Raw genomic sequence first — 20,908 nt, forward strand, 5'->3', positions numbered from 1 at the left:
GAGGGGGGATCGGTTGCGCGGAGAGGGCGCGCCGCAGCTTTCCCGCCTTCGGAGATCTTTACAAATAGAAATTTCGTTTCGAAATTTGTCCTAGTGCTGTTTGTCCCATTCTACACTCTATAGTGAATTAACTATATCTGCATCAATGTGTGCCAAACCTCGCAGGACATAGACCGTGTTTGGTGAGAGTTTTGGCCTAAGTTTTTATAACCTCTCAATCGGGCGGGGTTTAATAGGGCAAGTAGGGCGCCTAAACGCCGCATTAAAAAAATCGGATTAAACTGTTTAATGGTGGTTTTGGAAGGCACCCAATGGGTGCCTTCCAAAACCTCACCAAACGGTTTAATTGTTAGGGTTAGGCGAGATTAAACGGGTCATTAAACAGAGTGATAAAAAACGAATTGTTTCGTGGGATCAAAAAGTCGTCTCATCAAACAATTCGTTTGGTCACGGTTTTATAGCACCCTCATCTTGCAACGCTATTAAAAAGCATCTTTAACAACGTATGTACTCAAACATGCCCCCCAAGTAGAGATATCCTTCAAATTGAAGAGGCGCGATCTTGAAAGGCCCCAAAGGCGCGAAAATCGCGCGCGCTCGGGCGCCTGGCCTTCATTTCGAAATTGGACTCGGCGCCCAGAAGCCCCAATCGCATCTAGTATTCAATGGTAAGGACTCGCATCACTCTCTCCTGCTGCCCTCCAATTTTCTGAACATCCTGTGTGTAGACAACCATGCATGGCTATTGCAGCAACAAAAAGCGGCGTCAACACTCAATCAATACCGTTGCTGCCACTACTGGCATGGATTGTGACATCACCGTGGGGCCCAAGAAGCGCAAAACCCTGGTTTTCACACGAAGCACCACTCCAGTAGCGTCCCTATCTGCGATGTCAAGCATCCGATCCAGTAACTCTCCCCGCTGCATCGAGAAGTGTTCCAATACCGCGAGCCCCCAAACACCTGCCAAAGACACTATCGTTGCTGCCAGTCCCGGTGTTTCTTCGATGCCGTTCCGTCAAGACGGGGGATCGGCCACACCATCCAACGCTCCACCTGCCACGAGGGATGTCGTGTCGGAGACCGTGAAGAAGACGATCAACGCTGTCAAAACATTATTTACCACTTCGGCGAAGACTGCGGTGGCGTCCCGGTCGAGCATGGCGTTCTCCAAAGCCAACGCGGAAGATGGTTATAACCTTCTGTCCGCTACTTGCGACACCTCACTTTGGAGCTCAACATCTTTTGGAACGCGCTCTGGGCATGTGACTATGCCACTTCCAGTCAACGAAGCGGTGACCATACAGGTCTCTCCACTTTCGGAGTTCAAGCTATCACAATCGTCTGAATTTGGAGCTAGCTATCGAGGTGGCGAGAGCTCAGTGTCAAGCCAGAGAACGGAAACGGAGCCATCCCTTCCCTCTTCCCTCACCTCGAGGTGGTCTTTCTGGGTCTCCGGCAACGGAGCCACCGCCGCCCAAGACATGCCAGAAACCTAAGGAACCATGCTCGTTAGTAAAGACATCCCGAGTTCCTTTCGCTCGGCCGCGTGATGTCGTGCCCGCTTGGTACCTGGAAATATTCGAGTCCGACAGTGATGATTTTGAGACGGTGGAAGGCAACCGGTCGTCTCTTTCAACTACACAAGATGCGCATTCGGCTTCTCAATCGAGTTCACCGGGATTTACTGTCGTTGGTGTTTGTGCTGAGGATCGTCGCCAAGAATGGAAAGCTGAGCAGTGGCCAGCTGATGTGAAGTTCCTTACCGCTCAGTATAACCCGCGCCGCTGGCGTTTTCCGGCAGTCAGTGTTGGTGTGAGAGGAGGGCTGGGCTGCGGCTGCGTCATTCGCTGCAAGGCAAGCACTTGTCTTAACGCGAGAAGCAGTCGCTTTTGTACCGAATACAACTGTGCATTCGGTGGTGAATGTGGAAACGCGCTTCACGAGAGCCGCGCCCTCGCAATCGCACGGAACACACGTACTGGGATCCGTGGTTTAATTACCAAGGCCCCTATTCCGGCTGGAGAAGTTATTGGTGAATACGTGGGGCACATGGATTTATTCGGACCGCCATGCAAGAACGGCCCGGTGAACGAAGGGTACCGGATGCACCTTCGCACACGCACGACGGGCAAGAAGTACATTGGTATCGATGCTCTCGAAGCAGGCGGTATGCTAAGATTCATGAACCATGCGTGCAATCCTTGCACCCGATTCCATGAAGTACAGACTGGGCAACGGCTAACAGTCGTCGCTGTCACGGTGCGTGACGTGTATCCGGGTGAGGAGGTGACAGTCTCATATGGGGACAAGTTGTGGTTCTTGTGCCGCTGTGGTTGGTCAGGGTGCCAACACCGCGACTTGCAGCATCTCACGACATTGTAGTGAATCCGTGCGTTGCTTCGAGTAGCGGTAGCAGGTTGTTGAACTAGCATGCCCGACAATTGTGTGAAATTTGTGTAACACAAATGAATCTTTACTTATACCCATACAAAGCTTTAGTACTCTTCGATTCCATATAGAAGGCGATATCTTTGACCCCACCACTTCGATGGGTTTACTTCCCCCCTCGACGAGTCGTGCGCAGGAAGCAGAGGACAGCATGGGCGTACGTACGGTGGGTGGATGCTGCTGTACTGACGCGAGCTTTAACTGCATTCTATGTTAATGCCTTGTAGCAACGCGGACGAAAGCCTGGTTACCAGAACTACGGGCCACGGGAACAGCTATTGCTTTGCGACATCGTCGCAAAGTATAAGCCTACAGGTCGGAACATGTGGGAGATGGTCCGGCGGCGGAGTACAATGCGTCTAAAAGAGATGGTCGCGGCGGAGTACAATGCGTCTAAAAGGAAGAAGTGGGCTCCGCGCGATTACGACTCGCTACGAAGGAAGTTTCGCAGCCTTTACGCCAAACCCAAGCCAACGGGAAACCAAGGGGACCAGCTAACTCAAAAGGAGAGGGCGATTTTTCTAGCACATGAGATTCAAGGTGCGATCGAAAAGAAGGGGGGAGCCCACACTTCACACGATGGACGCGACACCGGAGACGATGATGACCTTCTCCTTAAGGAGGTAGCTGCCGCTACCGGGGTAGCCAAAGATAAGACCACGTCAGCTGAAGGCGATGAGGTCGACCCAGACGACGAGGCCGACACCAACGACGAGAGTGAGGAAGACGACGAAGTCGAGTGGAGCAACGACCAATCCTCAGATAACGATACGCAGGAGGGGAACCTCGATGACATCAGCCAATATGCCCAGCACACACCGCCCCATAGTCAGCAATTCGGCACTAGCGGTGCGATGGTGGGCTCGATAGTCACCCATGATGGTACTGTGCCTGTGGCTTTTGCCGCTGACCTCGAAAACGACATTGACGCTACTACAGGGCAAGACCTCCCAACCACGACCGCGGAGAATGCGCGGGCTGTGGGTTGTAGTGGTGGTATTGGCTTAGAGGCATTCGCTAGAGCAGACCTGTTCATTGACACGAACGATGCTTCAGCCAGAACGGCCGGGGGAACCCCCCAAACTCCTTCGACACAGAGATCGACTGGTCCAACAACTCCACGAGCTGCAGGCCGTCCACGAACACGCGAACGTCAGACCGTTCCTTCTGTAGCTAACCCTGACGGCCCGATGCTCTCGCGTAACCCAGAACGAGCTACATCGGACGTGGAAGAGCTCCAGAGACACCGGCGCCTGAGCACGAGCAGCGATAGACTCGGTGGGAGGGATCTCAGGGTGCTACGAGACAACTTCGAAGAAATGGGCGGACGAGTGGTGAGAGGAAAGACCAAGCGACCTGCATCGGAGGGGGCAGCATCAGCCACATACGCTAGTGCCAAGAGAACACGAGCCAAGCAACGCATGGACTCTATTGACAATGAGTTGAAGAAAATAGAGGCCGGCCACGCCTCTTTTGGATCAGAAATGAAAGAACTATTGTTTTTTTTTCGAGAGGAGGCGGATCGCCGAGCTGCGGCCGAGGAGAAGCGACGTCATGACGAACGGGGCGAGCGCCGTGCTGACGAGAAGCGTGAGCGAGAAGAACGTGCGGCCGCTGACAAGAAGGAGCGTGAAGAGCGCGAGCAAGTGCGCCGCGTTGAAGCTGCAGCTTCAGAAGCGAAACGCCAAGAGGAGCGGAAAGATGCCCAGCAGCTTCGCGAGGACCAAGAACGCAAACAAGCAGCTGATCGCGCTGATCGCAAGGAAGAACAAGAAGAAAAACGCCGTCAATTCGAAGCGAGACTGGAGCTTGACCGCGTAGAAGCACGTCAACGTCACGAGCAAATGATGTTGCTCATTTCAAGTCTTCAAGGTAAAAAGTGAGGAAGAGTTCGACGCAATCCAAAATGTTAAGAGCTAGCTCGAAGTGTTGTACATACATGTTCAATTCAAGTTTCATACCTTCTATCCTCCTTACCATGTACGAATGTAGTACGTATCTCACTTATCCCTACCGTGCGAACACGATAGTTTGCGAGCCTAAACAGGTTGTCCAAGCGCTGCCGACGCTTGGACTTGTCATAAGGGAGCGGCACGAGCAGGCGATGGTATACTTTCTCAATGGAGCCCATGCCCCATTCTGCACTTTGACGGATTGACGTTATTGCGCTGGACAACGCTTTAGCAACCGATCGTACGGATGGTACCAAGCGGTTCGCATCACCCTCCTTTAGAGGGGTCATTATTTTACCTGTCATATCCGCGCTGCACGGGAACGCACTGTCAGCAACTACACCGTAGCGAGGATCCGGATTCAACTCAGGGGATGATAGTTTTCGCCGGAAGTCGAGACTGGTGTCGCCGTCATTCCAAGACCCTGGGCAATTGTGCTTTGCCCAGACGATAAGACCGTCCGCAGAAAAACACAGCGTGCCCGTGACGAACACGCTGTGCAACCAGCCGTTGTAATGAGCATTCTGGATATTTCGATCTGGAGGTTGTTGCACCTGATTAACAAATACACTAATCGTAAGGCTCCAAGTAAATCGTATCGTTAAATACATTGTCAATACCTTATAGTTTTTTCATCTAGGAAACCCCAGGTAAATTGTAGCATCGGTTGTTTGGAGGCTACCAGTAGTGCTAGAGCCTTTTGTCTCGCCAGGGATGGCCACACAATTCTGGCTGGCGCAAAGTCGCGAAGAGCTATTGTCAATGCGTCTTCAGCTGCGTTGAGAACTCGAGTTAGCGTTGATGGAGGAACGCCAAACATTACACAGAGTCTGCTTCGGTGCTCGCATCCCACGTAGAAAGCGAGTAGTAGCCCCAGCACCTGGTGATGGTGCTGGAGCTTCCGTGGGCGACCGCCCTTTGGATTGAAGGTTGGGATATTGTAGTGGGGAGAAAACTGTTCCAGGAGTTGATTAAAAGAGCCTCTAACACATATTAACACGAGTGAGAATACTAACAACGATAATAGACTGAGGAAATTGATAATATACCTTGACAAGCTAGTTATTGTGATCATGTTCTTGTCTGTCCCGCTGCGCCATGTGTCCATCCATGACGACTGCTCCGGGGACTTGAGGCAGTTCACGGTGATGTAGTGTCTCATGCGGACGAGTCGCTGCCACTCCCAACGTCTTCTCTCGTCATGCAACCTGCGTCGGAGATCTTCCAGAGCTCTTTGCGAATGCCGGCGCGTCTGTGACGCTACACAAAGGGCTAGCATCAGGCTCGCTTCTGGCGCTGACATCATCCTTCTTTTGCATGAGCTAACTCAAATGAAAGGCTGAGGGGGGGATCGGTTGCGCGGAGAGGGCACGCCGCAGCTTTCCCGCCTTCGGAGATCTTTACAAATAGAAATTTCGTTTCGAAATTTGTCCTAGTGCTGTTTGTCCCATTCTACACTCTATAGTGAATTAACTATATCTGCATCAATGTGTGCCAAACCTCGCAGGACATAGACCGTGTTCGGTGAGAGTTTTGGCCTAAGTTTTTATAACCTCTCAATCGGGCGGGGTTTAATAGGGCAAGTAGGGCGCCTAAACGCCGCATTAAAAAATCGGATTAAACTGTTTAATGGTGGTTTTGGAAGGCACCCAATGGGCGCCTTCCATAACCGTGCAAAAACGGTTTTATGCAACCCTAACCCATGCATTAAAAGGCGCATTAAAAGCGCGCATTAAACGGCCCTCATAAAACGTTGTTTGATCGCCTATCCATCTGAGTCGATCAAAAAAGTCGCGTTTATTGACGGATTTTAATGTTTTATGCGCACCCTATTTCGCAACCGCATAAAAGCATACAAATCCCTGTCAATAGGCCAACTTCAACACCTCCAACGTGCAATCCTGTTTGAACTCAAGATCCTGCGGAGGCGCGAAAAGTGCCGCGCTGACCAATTCGCATTCCAGAATCTGCGGGAGGTGGCGCATTCAGCTTGGACGAGAAGGTCTGTGTGTCTTAGCACAAGCCGCTGTCGGCCGAGCACCTCAACTGACCACAGCTTTGTGTTGCAGTGATGTCGACGCCGATTAAGACTCACAAACGGCCATCGACGGAGATCTCCAGCGGCGACACTGTCGATAGTCCGGCCGCCGGCAACTCAAGCAAGAAGATTCGGCGCGCTAACTCCTCGGCCACTTCAACTCCTCCCAAGCGCGAATACCCCCCTGGAGGAGTGGGCTGGTCGATGGCCTCTGCTGTCGGGATCCGTCCCAGGCTTCCAACTGAACCCGCTGTCGTAACCCTGTCTGGGCATGCCACGGAGGACTACACGGCACCCACGGCCCTGCACGCTACCAGTACGCGTTCGGTGTCATCGTACACACCCACCGTCGCGTCGTGGAGCACTCAGTCTGGTCAACCATCCGACTGCACTCGTCGGCTTTCTTCCGAGACTACCCGCTCCGTCATCTCCAGTATATCGAGCGATTCCAGCGACGATGAAGAGGCTGACAAGCACGGCTACAACAGCGACAGCTCGGAGAGGACGTGGACGCAGTCGCCGCCGGGTTCTCAGGGCGAAAAATCCGACCAGAATCTGCCAGACGAATGGAGACCAGCGTCATGGCCGATATTCGTCACGCCAATCACCAGAAATGACAACCCGCGCGAATATCGCTTCGAGTCTGTGGTTGTGGGCAAGCCGTGCGGGTGTTCAAGTCTCTGCAGTGCGCTGTCATGCGAAAACGCCCTCAACAACAGGTGCTGTGTCGAAGACAACTGCTCCTTCAGTGCCAAGTGTGGCAACACTCTCAAGCAGAACCCCGACCTCGTGCTGAGCATGAGGAAGACCTCCACGGACTTCGGAGTCACGGCTGCGGGGTTGATCGCATCTGGAGAGGTTATCGGCGAATATTGCGGCTATGTCATGGAGATGGGTGACCTGGAATCGAGAGCCGCTGTGGAGAATGGATACCGCATGTTACTGGACACTCCATCCATCGATGGCAAGAGCATAGGCATCGACGCTCTGTGGTGTGGCACTATCATGCGGTTCGTGAATCATCATTGCAACCCGAACTGTCGATTCCAGGAGGTCCGTGTCGGTCAACGGGTCGCCGTGGTGGTGGTGACCTTACGAGCTGTTCTGCCAGGCGAAGAGGTCACCGTCTCGTACGGTGACCAGCTGTGGTTTATTTGCCGATGCGGGTGGTGGGGTGCCAGCACAGACACCTCCAGCACTTGTGAAGCTCTCGCTGTCTCGCGACGTGAACTGCGGCTATTGAAGTCTGGCAACCGCACCTATCCTGGGCGGTGTGTATTACTTAGTTTTCGTATAGCGGGTGCTAATCACTTAGGTTTTGTATACCACGAGAGAGAAGATCGCTAAATGCATAATGATGATGCGTTCATTCCGGCTTTTGCGATCCAGCGCAGGGGGGAGCAGCGATGACCAAAGTTGTGTTGTGTATCAAACCCGCGCGGGAATGAAGTGCTAAGGCTTTTTGTGTGATGTTGTTCCTGGTATAAAAGGGTAGGAAGTCAGGATATCGCAACTACAGCAGGGAGGAGGTGCTGCTACTCAGCCTGATAGTGCAGCAGCTCAAACCGCTTGGAAATAATCAATGGGAACGCGTGAAGGAGGCCTACGACATGAGGAGGCCCAGGTCCTGGCCTGACCGAGATTACGACTCGTTGAAGCGTAAGTTCAAGGAGGCTGCAGCGACGCCGAAACCCACGGGTAAGGCCTCGGTCCCGATCCATATTGCAGCTGCCAAACTTGCACAAAAGCATATTGATGAAGACACCTCTGCCAACACCATGGACGACGGCAAGGATGACGGGCAAGACGACGCGGAGCTCCTCAAGCACGTCGCAGAAATGGCAAGAGCTAAGTGTGACAGCATTATGAAAGACCTGCGGGTGAATTCTCGAGCTCACAGTGAGGGATTCTCGTCCGGCGCGGAATCTGAAGAGGATGAGGTCGACGAGCGTTCTCCAGTCAAAAAAAGAGATCACGAGAGGGGCGACGCCCCGTTGCCCCTCACAGAAATGAATGGGTCTCAGAGAACATCGATGTCTCCGCCGGCGCGCCCTGTAGGAGTAATCATTGGTCGGGACGGCTTGGTGATCGACGCGGCCCTGGCAGCAGAGCTCGAGCTGTCGGATATACATATCCCGGGAGACTCGGACGAGGAGAAGGCCGAGGGCCCTCCAGGTTCAGAGCCTGCTGCGGCTAAAGAGCCACTGCAGTCACAGTCAGCCGAAGCCCTTCAGACACCGAACCGAAAGTCTACAGGTCGCCCGAAGAAGAAGGCGAGCGAGCCCCGTCCGACGGTGACTAGTCCTTCGCGCACACCTCTGAAGCGCAATCCCGCCAAGGCCGTGTCTGACGCAACGGAGCAGAAGGCAAACCCGAACAAATCGGCCGTTTCCGCTCGACTCGGCGGTCAAGATCTGCGTGTCATTAGAGACAACATCTCCCAGCTTACGAAACGGTCCTCTAGTGAAGCCTCCGCGCCCGCCGATGACACGTCGTATGCCAAGAACAAAAGGATCAGGACCGCTCGCAAGCTCTCAGATCTGGAGAAAAGTCTGAACGCGGTCGAAAAGCAGGAGTCCTCTGGGCGCAGCGACATCATGGAGATGATGATCATGTTTCGCCAAGAGGCTGAAATGAAGGCACAAGCCGAAGAGGTCCGACGCCGCGAAGATCGAGAGACGAGAGAGGCAGCCGACCGCCGCGACCGCGACGAGCGAGAGAGAATTAGGCGCGACGAGTTCGCACATGCCGAGGCGCAGCGAAAGTTGGAGCGCGAAGAAGCGCGGCTGGAACGCGAAGAGAGAATTCTTCTTGAGCAACGTCGGGCGGAAGAGCGAGAACTGGATCGTGCTGAGAGCAGGCGTCGTCATGAAGAACGCCTTCAGCTGGAGCGCGAGGAGGCGAAGAATCGTCACGAGCAAATGCTGCTCTTGTTTGCCTCCATGAAGAAGTAGATAATCTCGTTACTATCACGTGTTTACCTGATTTACTATCGTCTCACTGGTTATCAACAACTCCGTAGAAATATGTAGTTCGTATCTGACTTATTTCCAGAGCTCGCACTCTGAAGTTCGACAGCCGAAAGAGATTATCCAACCTCAGACTACGCTTATCCTTGTCAGGCGGCAATGGCAGTAACAAACGCTTGTAGACCTTCTCGACCGAGCCCATTCCCCACTCCGCTGACTGCCGAATATACGTTATCGCCCTGGACATTATTTTTGCCGAGGCACGCACCGAGGGCAGTAGTCTACCCAAGTCACCTTCCTTGAGCGGGGTCAAGATCCGGCCGGTCATCATTCCAGAGCATGGAAAAGCACTGTCGGCAACGACACCGTAGCGCATGTCAGGACTGAGCCTCGGATCGAGCAAGTTGTCGCGGAACCCCACGCAGTTTTCAGAGTTATTCCAGGACCCGGGGCAATTATGCCGCGCCCAGACGATTAGACCGTCGGCGCTAAAACACAAAGTCCCTGTTACGAAAACGCTGTGCAACCATCCATTATAAAAGCATTCTGCACATCAGTGTCCGCGGGCTGTAGCACCTGGTAGAAAGCAAGACACATACGTGGCAGTCTTAGTAGCAACGTTTTAGGCGAAACTAGTAGATGCAGTTGATACCTTCAGGTTTTTCCCGTCAATAAATCCCCACGTAAACTGCAAAAGGGGTTCACGGAGAGCGGTGAGTTTTGCCAAGGCGCGCTGACGAGCTCCAGATGGCCACGAAATCCGAGCAGGGCGGAAACTTGCAAGGGCTTTACCCAAGGCCTCCTCTGCAGAGTTTAAAACCCGACTTAAGGTCGAAGGTGGTGCGCCGAAATACACGCTGGCGTGTTTTTCGTGGTGAGAATCCACGTAGAATGTCAACACGACAGCAAGAGCTTGGTGCTTGTGCTGGAGGCGGGGTGGACGACCTCCTTTATGATTATAACCTGGTAATTTGTAGTAGGGCGAAAACTGCTCTAACAGACGGCAGAACGAAATCCTAACAACAAGAACACCATCAACACCGAAGGCTAGCTTGAGAGCTTGACGATATCTTACCGATCCAGGCTAGTGTAGTGGATAAAGTTCTCGTCAGAGCCGTTTCTCCAAAGCTTCATCCAGTCGGAGTCTCGCGGGTCGGGGATGCAATCGAGTGTTGCATAGTGTCGAACCCGCAGCGACCTCCGACGCACGTCTCGTGCCTGCTCCTCATGCACTTTGCGACGCAGAACCGTCAAAGCTTCGACCATGCGTTCCCGTGTCTTCAAGTGCGTCGCCAAGGCCATGAGCATCACAGCGTGTGGCATGTCGTTCGTCTGTCGTGATTAGCTTCGCGCCTTCTGAAGATCCGAGCCACCCCGTCGGAATCCTTCACGTTGTCCCAGGCGGAGAGCCCTTTTCTAGATCATATGGCTGTACAAATGTGACAATATGAAGCGGTCAGAATAAACGAGTTTTAGTGAGGTTTCGGTAGTACGAGTTTGGCACAGGTGCCAACCTGCGCAGTCTATGTCACCTAACCCTAGCATTAAAAGCCGCATAAAAAAAGCTTCCATAAAACCGTTTTTGCACGGTTATGGAAGGCGCCCATTGGGCGCCTTCCAAAACCTCACCAAACGGTTTAATTGTTAGGGTTAGGCGAGATTAAACGGGTCATTAAACAGAGTGATAAAAAACGAATTGTTTCGTGGGATCAAAAAGTCGTCTCATCAAACAATTCGTTTGGTCACGGTTTTATAGCACCCTCATCTTGCAACGCTATTAAAAAGCATCTTTAACAACGTATGCACTCAAACATGCCCCCCAAGTAGAGATATCCTTCAAATTGAAGAGGCGCGATCTTGAAAGGCCCCAAAGGCGCGAAAATCGCGCGCGCTCGGGCGCCTGGCCTTCATTTCGAAATTGGACTCGGCGCCCAGAAGCCCCAATCGCATCTAGTATTCAATGGTAAGGACTCGCATCACTCTCTCCTGCTGCCCTCCAATTTTCTGAACATCCTGTGTGTAGACAACCATGCATGGCTATTGCAGCCACAAAATGCGGCGTCAACACTCAATCAATACCGTTGCTGCCACTACTGGCATGGATTGTGACAGCACCGTGGGGCCCAAGAAGCGCAAAACCCTGGTTTTCACACGAAGCACCACACCAGTAGCGTCCCCATCTGCGACGTCAAGCATCCGATCCAGTAACTCTCCCCGCTGCATCGAGAAGTGTTCCAATACCGCGAGCCCCCAAACGCCTGCCAAAGACACTATCGTTGCTGTCAGTCCGGGTGTTTCTTCGATGCCGTTCCGTCAAGACGGGGGATCGGCCACTCCATCCAACGCTCCACCTGCCACGAGGAATGTCGTGTCGGAGACCGTGAAGAAGACGATCAACGCTGTCAAAACATCCTTTACCACTTCGGCGAAGACTGCGGTGGCGTCCCGGTCGAGCATGGCGTTCTCCAAAGCCACCGCGGAAGATGGTTATAACCTTCTGTCCGCTACTTGCGACACCTCACTTTGGAGCTCACCATCATTTGGAACGCGCTCTGGGCATGTGACTATGCCACTTCCAGTCAACGAAGCGGTGACCATACAGGTCTCTCCACTTTCAGAGTTCAAGCTTTCACAATCGTCTGAATCTGGAGCTAGCTGTCGAGGTGGCGAGAGCTCAGTGTCAAGCCAGAGAACGGAAACGGAGCCATCCCTTCCCTCTTCCTCACCTCGAGGTGGTCTTTCTGGGTCTCCGGCAACGGAGCCACCGCCGCCCAAGACATGCCAGAAACCTAAGGAACCATGCTCGTTAGTAAAGACATCCCGAGTTCCTTTCGCTCGGCCGCGTGATGTCGTGCCCGCTTGGTACCTGGAAATATTCGAGTCCGACAGTGATGATTTTGAGACGGTGGAACGCAACCGGTCGTCTCTTTCAACTACACAAGATGCGCATTCGGCTTCTCAATCGAGTTCACCGGGATTTACTGTCGTTGGTGTTTGTGCTGAGGATCGTCGCCAAGAATGGAAAGCTGAGCAGTGGCCAGCTGATGTGAAGTTCCTTACCGCTCAGTATAACCCGCGCCGCTGGCGTTTTCCGGCAGTCAGTGTTGGTGTGAGAGGAGGGCTGGGCTGCGGCTGCGTCATTCGCTGCAAGGCAAGCACTTGTCTTAACGCGAGAAGCAGTCGCTTTTGTACCGAATACAACTGTGCATTCGGTGGTGAATGTGGAAACGCGATTCACGAGAGCCGCGCCCTCGCAATCGCACGGAACACACGTACTGGGATCCGTGGTTTAATTGCCAAGGCCCCTATTCCGGCTGGAGAAGTTATTGGTAAATACGTGGGGCACATGGATTTATTCGGACCGCCATGCAAGAACGGCCCGGTGAACGAAGGGTACCGGATGCACCTTCGCACACGCACGACGGGCAAGAAGTACATTGGTATCGATGCTCTCGAAGCAGGCGGTATGCTAAGATTCATGAACCATGCGTGCAATCCTTGCACCCGATTCCATGAAGTACAGACTGGGCAACGGCTAACAGTCGTCGCTGTCACGGTGCGTGACGTGCATCCGGGTGAGGAGGTGACAGTCTCATATGGGGACAAGTTGTGGTTCTTGTGCCGCTGTGGTTGGTCAGGGTGCCAACACCGCGACTTGCAGCATCTCACGACATTGTGGTGAATCCGTGCGTTGCTTCGAGTAGCGGTAGCAGGTTGTTGAACTAGCATACCCGACAATTGTGTGAAATTTGTGTAACACAAATGAATCTTTACTTATACCCATACAAAGCTTTAGTACTCTTCGATTCCATATAGAAGGCGATATCTTTGACCCCACCACTTCGATGGGTTTACTTCCCCCCTCGACGAGTCGTAGGAAGCAGAGGACAGCATGGGCGTACGTACGGTGGGTGGATGCTGCTGCACTGACGCGGGTTTTAACTGCAATCTATGTTAATGTCTTGTAGCAACGCGGACGAAAGCCTGGTTACCAGAACTACGGGCCACGGGAACAGCTATTGCATTGCGACATCGTCGCAAAATATAAGCCTACAGGTCGGAACATGTGGGAGATGGTCGCGACGGAGTACAATGCGTCTAAAAGGAAGAAGTGGGCTCCGCGCGATTACGACTCGCTACGAAGGAAGTTTCGCAGCCTTTACGCCAAACCCAAGCCAACGGGAAACCAAGGGGACCAGCTAACTCAAAAGGAGAGGGCGATTTTTCTAGCACATGAGATTCAAGGTGCGATCGAAAAGAAGGGGGGAGCCCACACTTCACACGATGGACGCGACACCGGAGACGATGATGACCTTCTCCTTAAGGAGGTAGCTGCCGCTACCGGGGTAGCCAAATATAAGAGCACGTCAGCTGAAGGCGATGAGGTCGACCCAGACGACGAGGCCGACACCAACGACGAGAGTGAGGAAGACGACGAAGTCGAGTGGAGCAACGACCAACCCTCAGATAACGATACGCAGGAGGGGAACCTCGATGACGTCAGCCAATATGCCCAGCACACACCGCCCCATAGTCAGCAATTCGGCACTAGCGGTGCGATGGTGGGCTCGATAGCCACCCATGATGGTACTGTGCCTGTGGCTTTCGCCGCTGACCTCGAAAACGACATTGACGCTACTACAGGGCAAGACCTCCCATCCACGACCGCGGAGAATGCGCGGACTGTGGGTTGTAGTGGTGGTATTGGCTTAGAGGCATTCGCTAGAGCAGACCTGTTCATTGACACGAACGATGCTTCAGCCAGAACGGCCGGGGGAACCCCCCAAACTCCTTCTACACAGAGATCGACTGGTCCAACAACTCCACGAGCTGCAGGCCGTCCACGAACACGCGAACGTCAGACCGTTCCTTCTGTAGCTAACCCTGACGGCCCGATGCTCTCGCGTAACCCAGAACGAGCTACATCGGACGTGGAAGAGCTCCAGAGACACCGGCGCCTGAGCACGAGCAGCGATAGACTCGGTGGGAGGGATCTCAGGGTGCTACGAGACAACTTCGAAGAAATGGGCGGACGAGTGGCGAGAGGAAAGACCAAGCGACCTGCATCGGAGGGGGCAGCATTAGTCACATACGCTAGTGCCAAGAGAACACGAGCCAAGCAACGCATGGACTCTATTGACAATGAGTTGAAGAAAATAGAGGCCGGCCACGCCTCTTTTGGATCAGAAATGAAAGAACTATTGTTTTTTTTCGAGAGGAGGCGGATCGCCGAACTGCGGCCGAGGAGAAGCGACGTCATGACGAACGGGACGAGCGCCGTGCTGACGAGAAGCGTGAGCGAGAAGAACGTGCGGCCGCTGACAAGAAGGAGCGTGAAGAGCGCGAGCAAGTGCGCCGCGTTGAAGCTGCAGCTTCAGAAGCGAAACGCCAAGAGGAGCGGAAGATGTCCAGCAGCTTCGCGAGGACCAAGAACGCAAACAAGCAGCTGATCGCGCTGATCGCAAGGAAGGACAAGAAGAAAAACGCCGTCAATTCGAAGCGAGACTGGAGCTTGACCGCGTAGAAGCACGTCAACGTCACGAGCAAATGATGTTGCTCATTTCAAGTCTTCAAGGTAAAAGTGAGGAAGAGTTCGACGCAATCCAAAATGTTAAGAGCTAGCTCGAAGTGCTGTACATACATGTTCAATTCAAGTTTCATACCTTCTATCCTCCTTACCATGTACGAATGTAGTACGTATCTCACTTATCCCTACCGTGCGAACACGATAGTTTGCGAGCCTAAACAGGTTGTCCAAGCGCTGCCGACGCTTGGACTTGTCATAAGGGAGCGGCACGAGCAGGCGATGGTATACTTTCTCAATGGAGCCCATGTCCCATTCTGCACTTTGACGGATTGACGTTATTGCGCTGGACAACGCTTTAGCAACCGATCGTACGGATGGTACCAAGCGGTTCGCATCACCCTCCTTTAGAGGGGTCATTATTTTACCTGTCATATCCGCGCTGCACGGGAACGCACTGTCAGCAACTACACCGTAGCGAGGATCCGGATTCAACTCAGGGGATGATAGTTTTCGCCGGAAGTCGAGACTGGTGTCGCCGTCATTCCAAGACCCTGGGCAATTGTGCTTTGCCCAGACGATAAGACCGTCCGCAGAAAAACACAGCGTGCCCGTGACGAACACGCTGTGCAACCAGCCGTTGTAATGAGCATTCTGGATATTTCGATCTGGAGGTTGTTGCACCTGATTAACAAATACACTAATCGTAAGGCTCCAAGTAAATCGTATCGTTAAATACATTGTCAATACCTTATAGTTTTTTCCATCTAGGAAACCCCAGGTAAATTGTAGCATCGGTTGTTTGGAGGCTACCAGTAGTGCTAGAGCCTTTTGTCTCGCCAGGGATGGCCACACAATTCTGGCTGGCGCAAAGTCGCGAAGAGCTACTGGCAATGCGTCTTCAGCTGCGTTGAGAACTCGAGTTAGCGTTGATGGAGGAACGCCAAACATTACACAGAGTCTGCTTCGGTGCTCGCATCCCACGTAGAAAGCGAGTAGTAGCACCAGCACCTGGTGATGGTGCTGGAGCTTCCGTGGGCGACCGCCCTTTGGATTGAAGGTTGGGATATTGTAGTGGGGAGAAAACTGTTCCAGGAGTTGATTAAAGGAGCCTCTAACACATATTAACACGAGTGAGAATACTAACAACGATAATAGACTGAGGAAATTGATAATATACCTTGACAAGCTAGTTATTGTGATCATATTCTTGTCTGTCCCGCTGCGCCATGTGTCCATCCATGACGACTGCTCCGGGGACTTGAGGCAGTTCACGGTGATGTAGTGTCTCATGCGGACGAGTCGCTGCCACTCCCAACGTCTTCTCTCGTCATGCAACCTGCGTCGGAGATCTTCCAGAGCTCTTTGCGAATGCCGGCGCGTCTGTGACGCTACACAAAGGGTTAGCATCAGGCTCGCTTCTGGCGCTGACATCATCCTTCTTTTGCATGAGCTAACTCAAATGAAAGGCTGAGGGGGGATCGGTTGCGCGGAGAGGGCGCGCCGCAGCTTTCCCGCCTTCGGAGATCTTTACAAATAGAAACTTCGTTTCGAAATTTGTCCTAGTGCTGTTTGTCCCATTCTACACTCTATAGTGAATTAACTATATCTGCATCAATGTGTGCCAAACCTCGCAGGACGTAGACCGTGTTTGGTGAGAGTTTTGGCCCAAGTTTTTATAACCTCTCAATCGGGCGGGGTTTAATAGGGCAAGTAGGGCGCCTAAACGCCGCATTAAAAAAATCGGATTAAACTGTTTAATGGTGGTTTTGGAAGGCACCCAATGGGTGCCTTCCAAAACCTACATAAATAGTTTAATGCTACTCCGTTTAATACCCCCTTTTATCCGATCTTGATCAACTTTTATCCAGTATTAAAAAGTCGCATCGAAAACCGACGTCCTAAACCTATACAAACCGTTTAATGTGTCCTGGTGAAAACGCCCGGGAATCTGATGTGAACCTAAATTTTGTATTGCATCGATATGGGACAACATCAATTAGGACAAAATTTGTATTCTTTTCTCTATATCTAAACATCTGAAGAGGCGCGAGAAGCATCACTACCTCCCTTCCAGCAACGCCTGCGTGGCGCTCTTCTCTCCAGCCTCCCATTAATCAGTAAGCGCTCACTCTCACCCTGGACAGTCAAGAGAAGATGCAAGACGCTCAGACCGTGTTTATCCTGTTCTTGGCTGTCCAGACTCGGCGGCGAGTAGCTGCAAACCGCTGTTACTCTCAGTGATCTGCGTCGGCGACTGAATGAAGAGCTGATGCGAGTTGAGCTTGCTCGACTTGTTCGCATACGACACTATCTTACTATTCCCTGCCTTCCAAGACCAGATATAGCGCCCTGGATGTACATTCGGCACTTTGGAAACGACGAGAACTTCATTAACGTGACAAGTTTGTGCAGGTACCAGCTACTTTTACATTACGGAGGGCGATTATGGCTATATTCTAGCCTGTGTTACGTACGTATGTCAAACAAACTTGTAGACGATCATTCAACCAGTTGCTGGAGCGTTTCTCAATTTTCTATCACGTTCCACGCTTCAGACCAAAGGGGGGGGGGGGCGGCCGAGGAAGCTACAGCACGAACATCAAGTGCTTGGCCTCGTATTGGCCTGTTATGGGGTCCATGCAGCACAAGTCCCTCTGCTCGACGTTTGGCGTGCCCAACTCCACGCTAAGTCGTGTCCTTTCTGGTGCTGAAGCATCGATGAAGGAGGCGCTTGCGGGGTTTCCACCTGCTAGGATTGTTTGGCCTACCCTGGCTCGCCAGAAGGCATTGGCAAGGCTCACGGCTGCTCGGGCACCGCTACTCCAGTTTACATGGGGCTTTATAGATGGGAAGAATTACCGAGTACATTTCACTTTTAGTCTGTCACATTTGTTTTACAGTTGTGTCTAAGTAATGTCCGGGGTGTTGTTGTTATCATTATCACGTGTGTAGGTGCAGGAGCCATCGGAGCGAGACATACAAAACGCGCATTACAACGGCTGGTTACATTCTGTTTATGTAACGGGGACATTGTGCTTTAGTGCAGACGGATTGATCGTATGGAGCAAGCATAATTACCCGGGAAGTTGGAACGACTCGGATACGAGCATTGAGTTTCGAGAAAAGCTATTGGACCCTCTACTCAACCCGGACAATCGTTACGGTGTCATCGCGGACAGTTCATTCCCATGTGGTAACGACATGGTAGGTCGTATAATGACTCCGCTGAAGGAAGGCGATCTGGGTCGCCTTGTCCCCACTGTCCGAGCTGTTGCCCAGCTTAAATCCAGCGCTATCACCTTTGTTCGCCAAACAGCAGAATGGGGTATGGGCTCCGTCGAGAAAGTTTATCGACGGTTGCTGCATTCTTTGCGGTACGACAAGGAGAAGCGCAAGCTCCGACTGGATAACTTGTTCCGACTAGCTAATTATCGAGTTCGAACAATTGAAGTGAGTCAAATCCGCACTACGTTCGTATGTGGTAGAGACAACAACCGATAATATATTCATTTGCGATACCTACAAACTCCGTTTCCTCTTACTAACTCGTGCTTAAGTCACGAGGACTGTTCATACACAGTAGCTGCAACACCTGATGACTCATCTCCTCCGTCAACTCTTCACCCTCGTATTTCATTTCGGCTGTAGGCTTTTCAGCATAAGCATCATTTGTTCATGTCGTTGTCTGGCTTCAGATCTGTCCAGGGCCATCCGCTCCTCGTATCGGCGCTTACTTTCTCCGCGATCCTGATCCATTCGGGCCTGACGGGCTGTGTCCTGTCGGCGTTGTTCTTCTTGAAGTACTCGTGCAGCTTCGTGGTCGTCCTGCCTGCGTTGCTCGGCCACCTTTGATTCTTCTCGACGTATCTCTCTTTCAGCTCGCTCTCGTTTCTCTGCTTCCAGTCTCTCATCTCGCTCCGCTCTACGGCGGCGCTCTTCCGTCTCGGCTCGTCGCTCACTTTCCTTTTGAAGAAAAAGCAGCATGCTCATGAGCTCGCTGCCCGAAGCTGTCTGCCTCTGCTCAAGGTCATCAATTTCGTTCCGCATTTCGTGGGGGCGTTGCTTAGCACGCACCCGCGTGGCTTTTGCATACGATGTACCGTTAGTTGATCCATCCGTCCGTGATCCTTCTGTTGGAGAACGCTTGCCGTTAGCGTTCAGCATGTTCTGGTTCATGGCCGCGATATTGTCACGGAACACGCGCAAGTCTTGACCACCAAGACGATTGCTCATGGCGCTTAGATTTAGGTTTTCGTCGGCTTCGCGGGCACCTTGCTCTTCTCGATTGGCATCGCGGTGTAGCGTTGCCCCGTCTGGCGTGCGTGGTTGGGATAGCCTCGCGCCGTGGAGTTCGTGGACGCCCCCCTGTTCGTGCCCCCCTCGAACTCGAAGCAGTAGCAACCGCTTCCTGTCGGACGGTCTGTTGCTTACCGTGTCTTAAGCTGGCTCCATTGTCCCCGATCGAATTGGCACTGGTGCCTGACTGTGAGGAAGCAGGCGTGGTGGATCTTGGTGTCGGTGTCTGTGGTTGAGTGGCCGTAGCATTCGTAACTGATCCTCCATCATCAAATGAATCACCAGCTGATATCTCGAGGTCAGCGGCTAAGATGGCGTCGGCATGCCCAGATCGGGTCATGATGGTGCCCATGAGCTGCGTATTAGACGCTGGAGCCGTTGCCGGGGTGCCCGTGAGCTGGATATTAGACGCCGGATCCGTTGCTGGCGTCTCACGGTGTGCGTATTGACTAAACTCGTCCCGTCCCCTTGCTTGTGAAGTTCCAGGAAAGACTTCTTCGCTCCCGTTTCCAACACCGACTCCTACAGCGTCCGAATCATCTCCACTTTCGGCGGTGGCAGCGCTGCTGTCGTCACCGTCCGGAACGTTGCGACCTCCGCCACCGTCGGTCGAAGATGTGGTCTGTTCAGCCGCACCGCTCCGTGAGGTAGCTATCGGTGTTGTAGCCTCATCAACTTCGGCCTCAAATGCGACATCGTCCTCTCCTCCATCTAGGCCGTCATGAAGAGTGTGCACACCTCCCGCTCCTTCTATCCTCGCCTGGATCTCTTTGGCCCACACAACAGGCCTCATGCGAAGGGGCACCTCTCCTCGGTCTATCGGCTTGGGTTTGCGGTACAAGTTCTTGAACTTCCTGCGAAGAGACTCGAAGTCTCGCTCGGGTGAGGTCCTGGTACGGTTGGCGTTGTATTGAGTAGCTACTTGCTCCCTCATATTACGCCCGAGGGGGATGATCTGCTCCACAATTTGGCAAATAAGCATCTGGTCGTGGACTGTGTAGTTGTTGTATCCTACTCGCCTTCCACGCTGCCGTAGAGTTCAAGGAGGTTAGAGAAGACGATGTCGTAATATGGTTAAATTAATATTCTTCGTGGTTGTGAATCTTACCCCCGCCATATCGGTTTGGATATGGCTCGAGTCTCAGCTTGCAGGAAAATCGAAGAATGAAAACTCCACAGGCATATGACTACACAGAAATCAACCTCATGTTGAAGATCAAAATAACTTGTGCTTTGTATGTATGATAATAAAACTTCAAATACAGCAGCTACTCGCACAACGCGGGCACACGTGAAGCTCATAGCGTGTCAACGCCGTGAGGGATGTCTGGAAGGTGCTGGATATCCCTGTGCTGACAGCCAACCCAGCCACACCTGCACACAAACCAGAGTTTGTCCCCATAGGACACGGTGACCTCTTCTCCAGCCGCGATATCCCGAACCGACACGGCAACCACAGTGAGGTGCGTGTCAGTCTGCACCTCATGAAACCTTGCTGTAGGATCGCAGGCGTGGTTCATAGGGCGTAATAGACTGCCTTTCTCCAGGGCGTCGATACCCACATGTTTGTTTCCCGTTGTGCGCGTCTTGAGATGCATCCCGAAGCCCTCGTTGGCGGGACCATTTCGGCATGGTGGGCCGAACAAATCCATATGGCCTAAGCACTCGCCAAGTA

General features: G+C 52.6%; 1 protein-coding gene across 1 annotated transcript; it reads right to left on the reverse strand.

Annotated features, from left to right (window-relative positions):
- Positions 1 to 18,570: 18,570 nt before the first annotated feature.
- IUM83_08201 (uncharacterized protein) lies at positions 18,571 to 20,350 on the reverse strand (the record flags this gene model as incomplete). Its single annotated transcript, XM_067932559.1, has 3 exons — positions 18,571 to 19,145; positions 20,173 to 20,260; positions 20,342 to 20,350. 3 exons carry the CDS (start codon positions 20,348 to 20,350, stop codon positions 18,571 to 18,573), a joined length of 672 nt encoding a protein of 223 aa, XP_067789964.1.
- Positions 20,351 to 20,908: the final 558 nt, after the last annotated feature.

This window comes from Phytophthora cinnamomi (assembly GCF_018691715.1).
Source record: "Phytophthora cinnamomi strain GKB4 chromosome Unknown Contig49, whole genome shotgun sequence".
In the NCBI taxonomy this organism is placed as follows: domain Eukaryota; phylum Oomycota; class Peronosporomycetes; order Peronosporales; family Peronosporaceae; genus Phytophthora; species Phytophthora cinnamomi.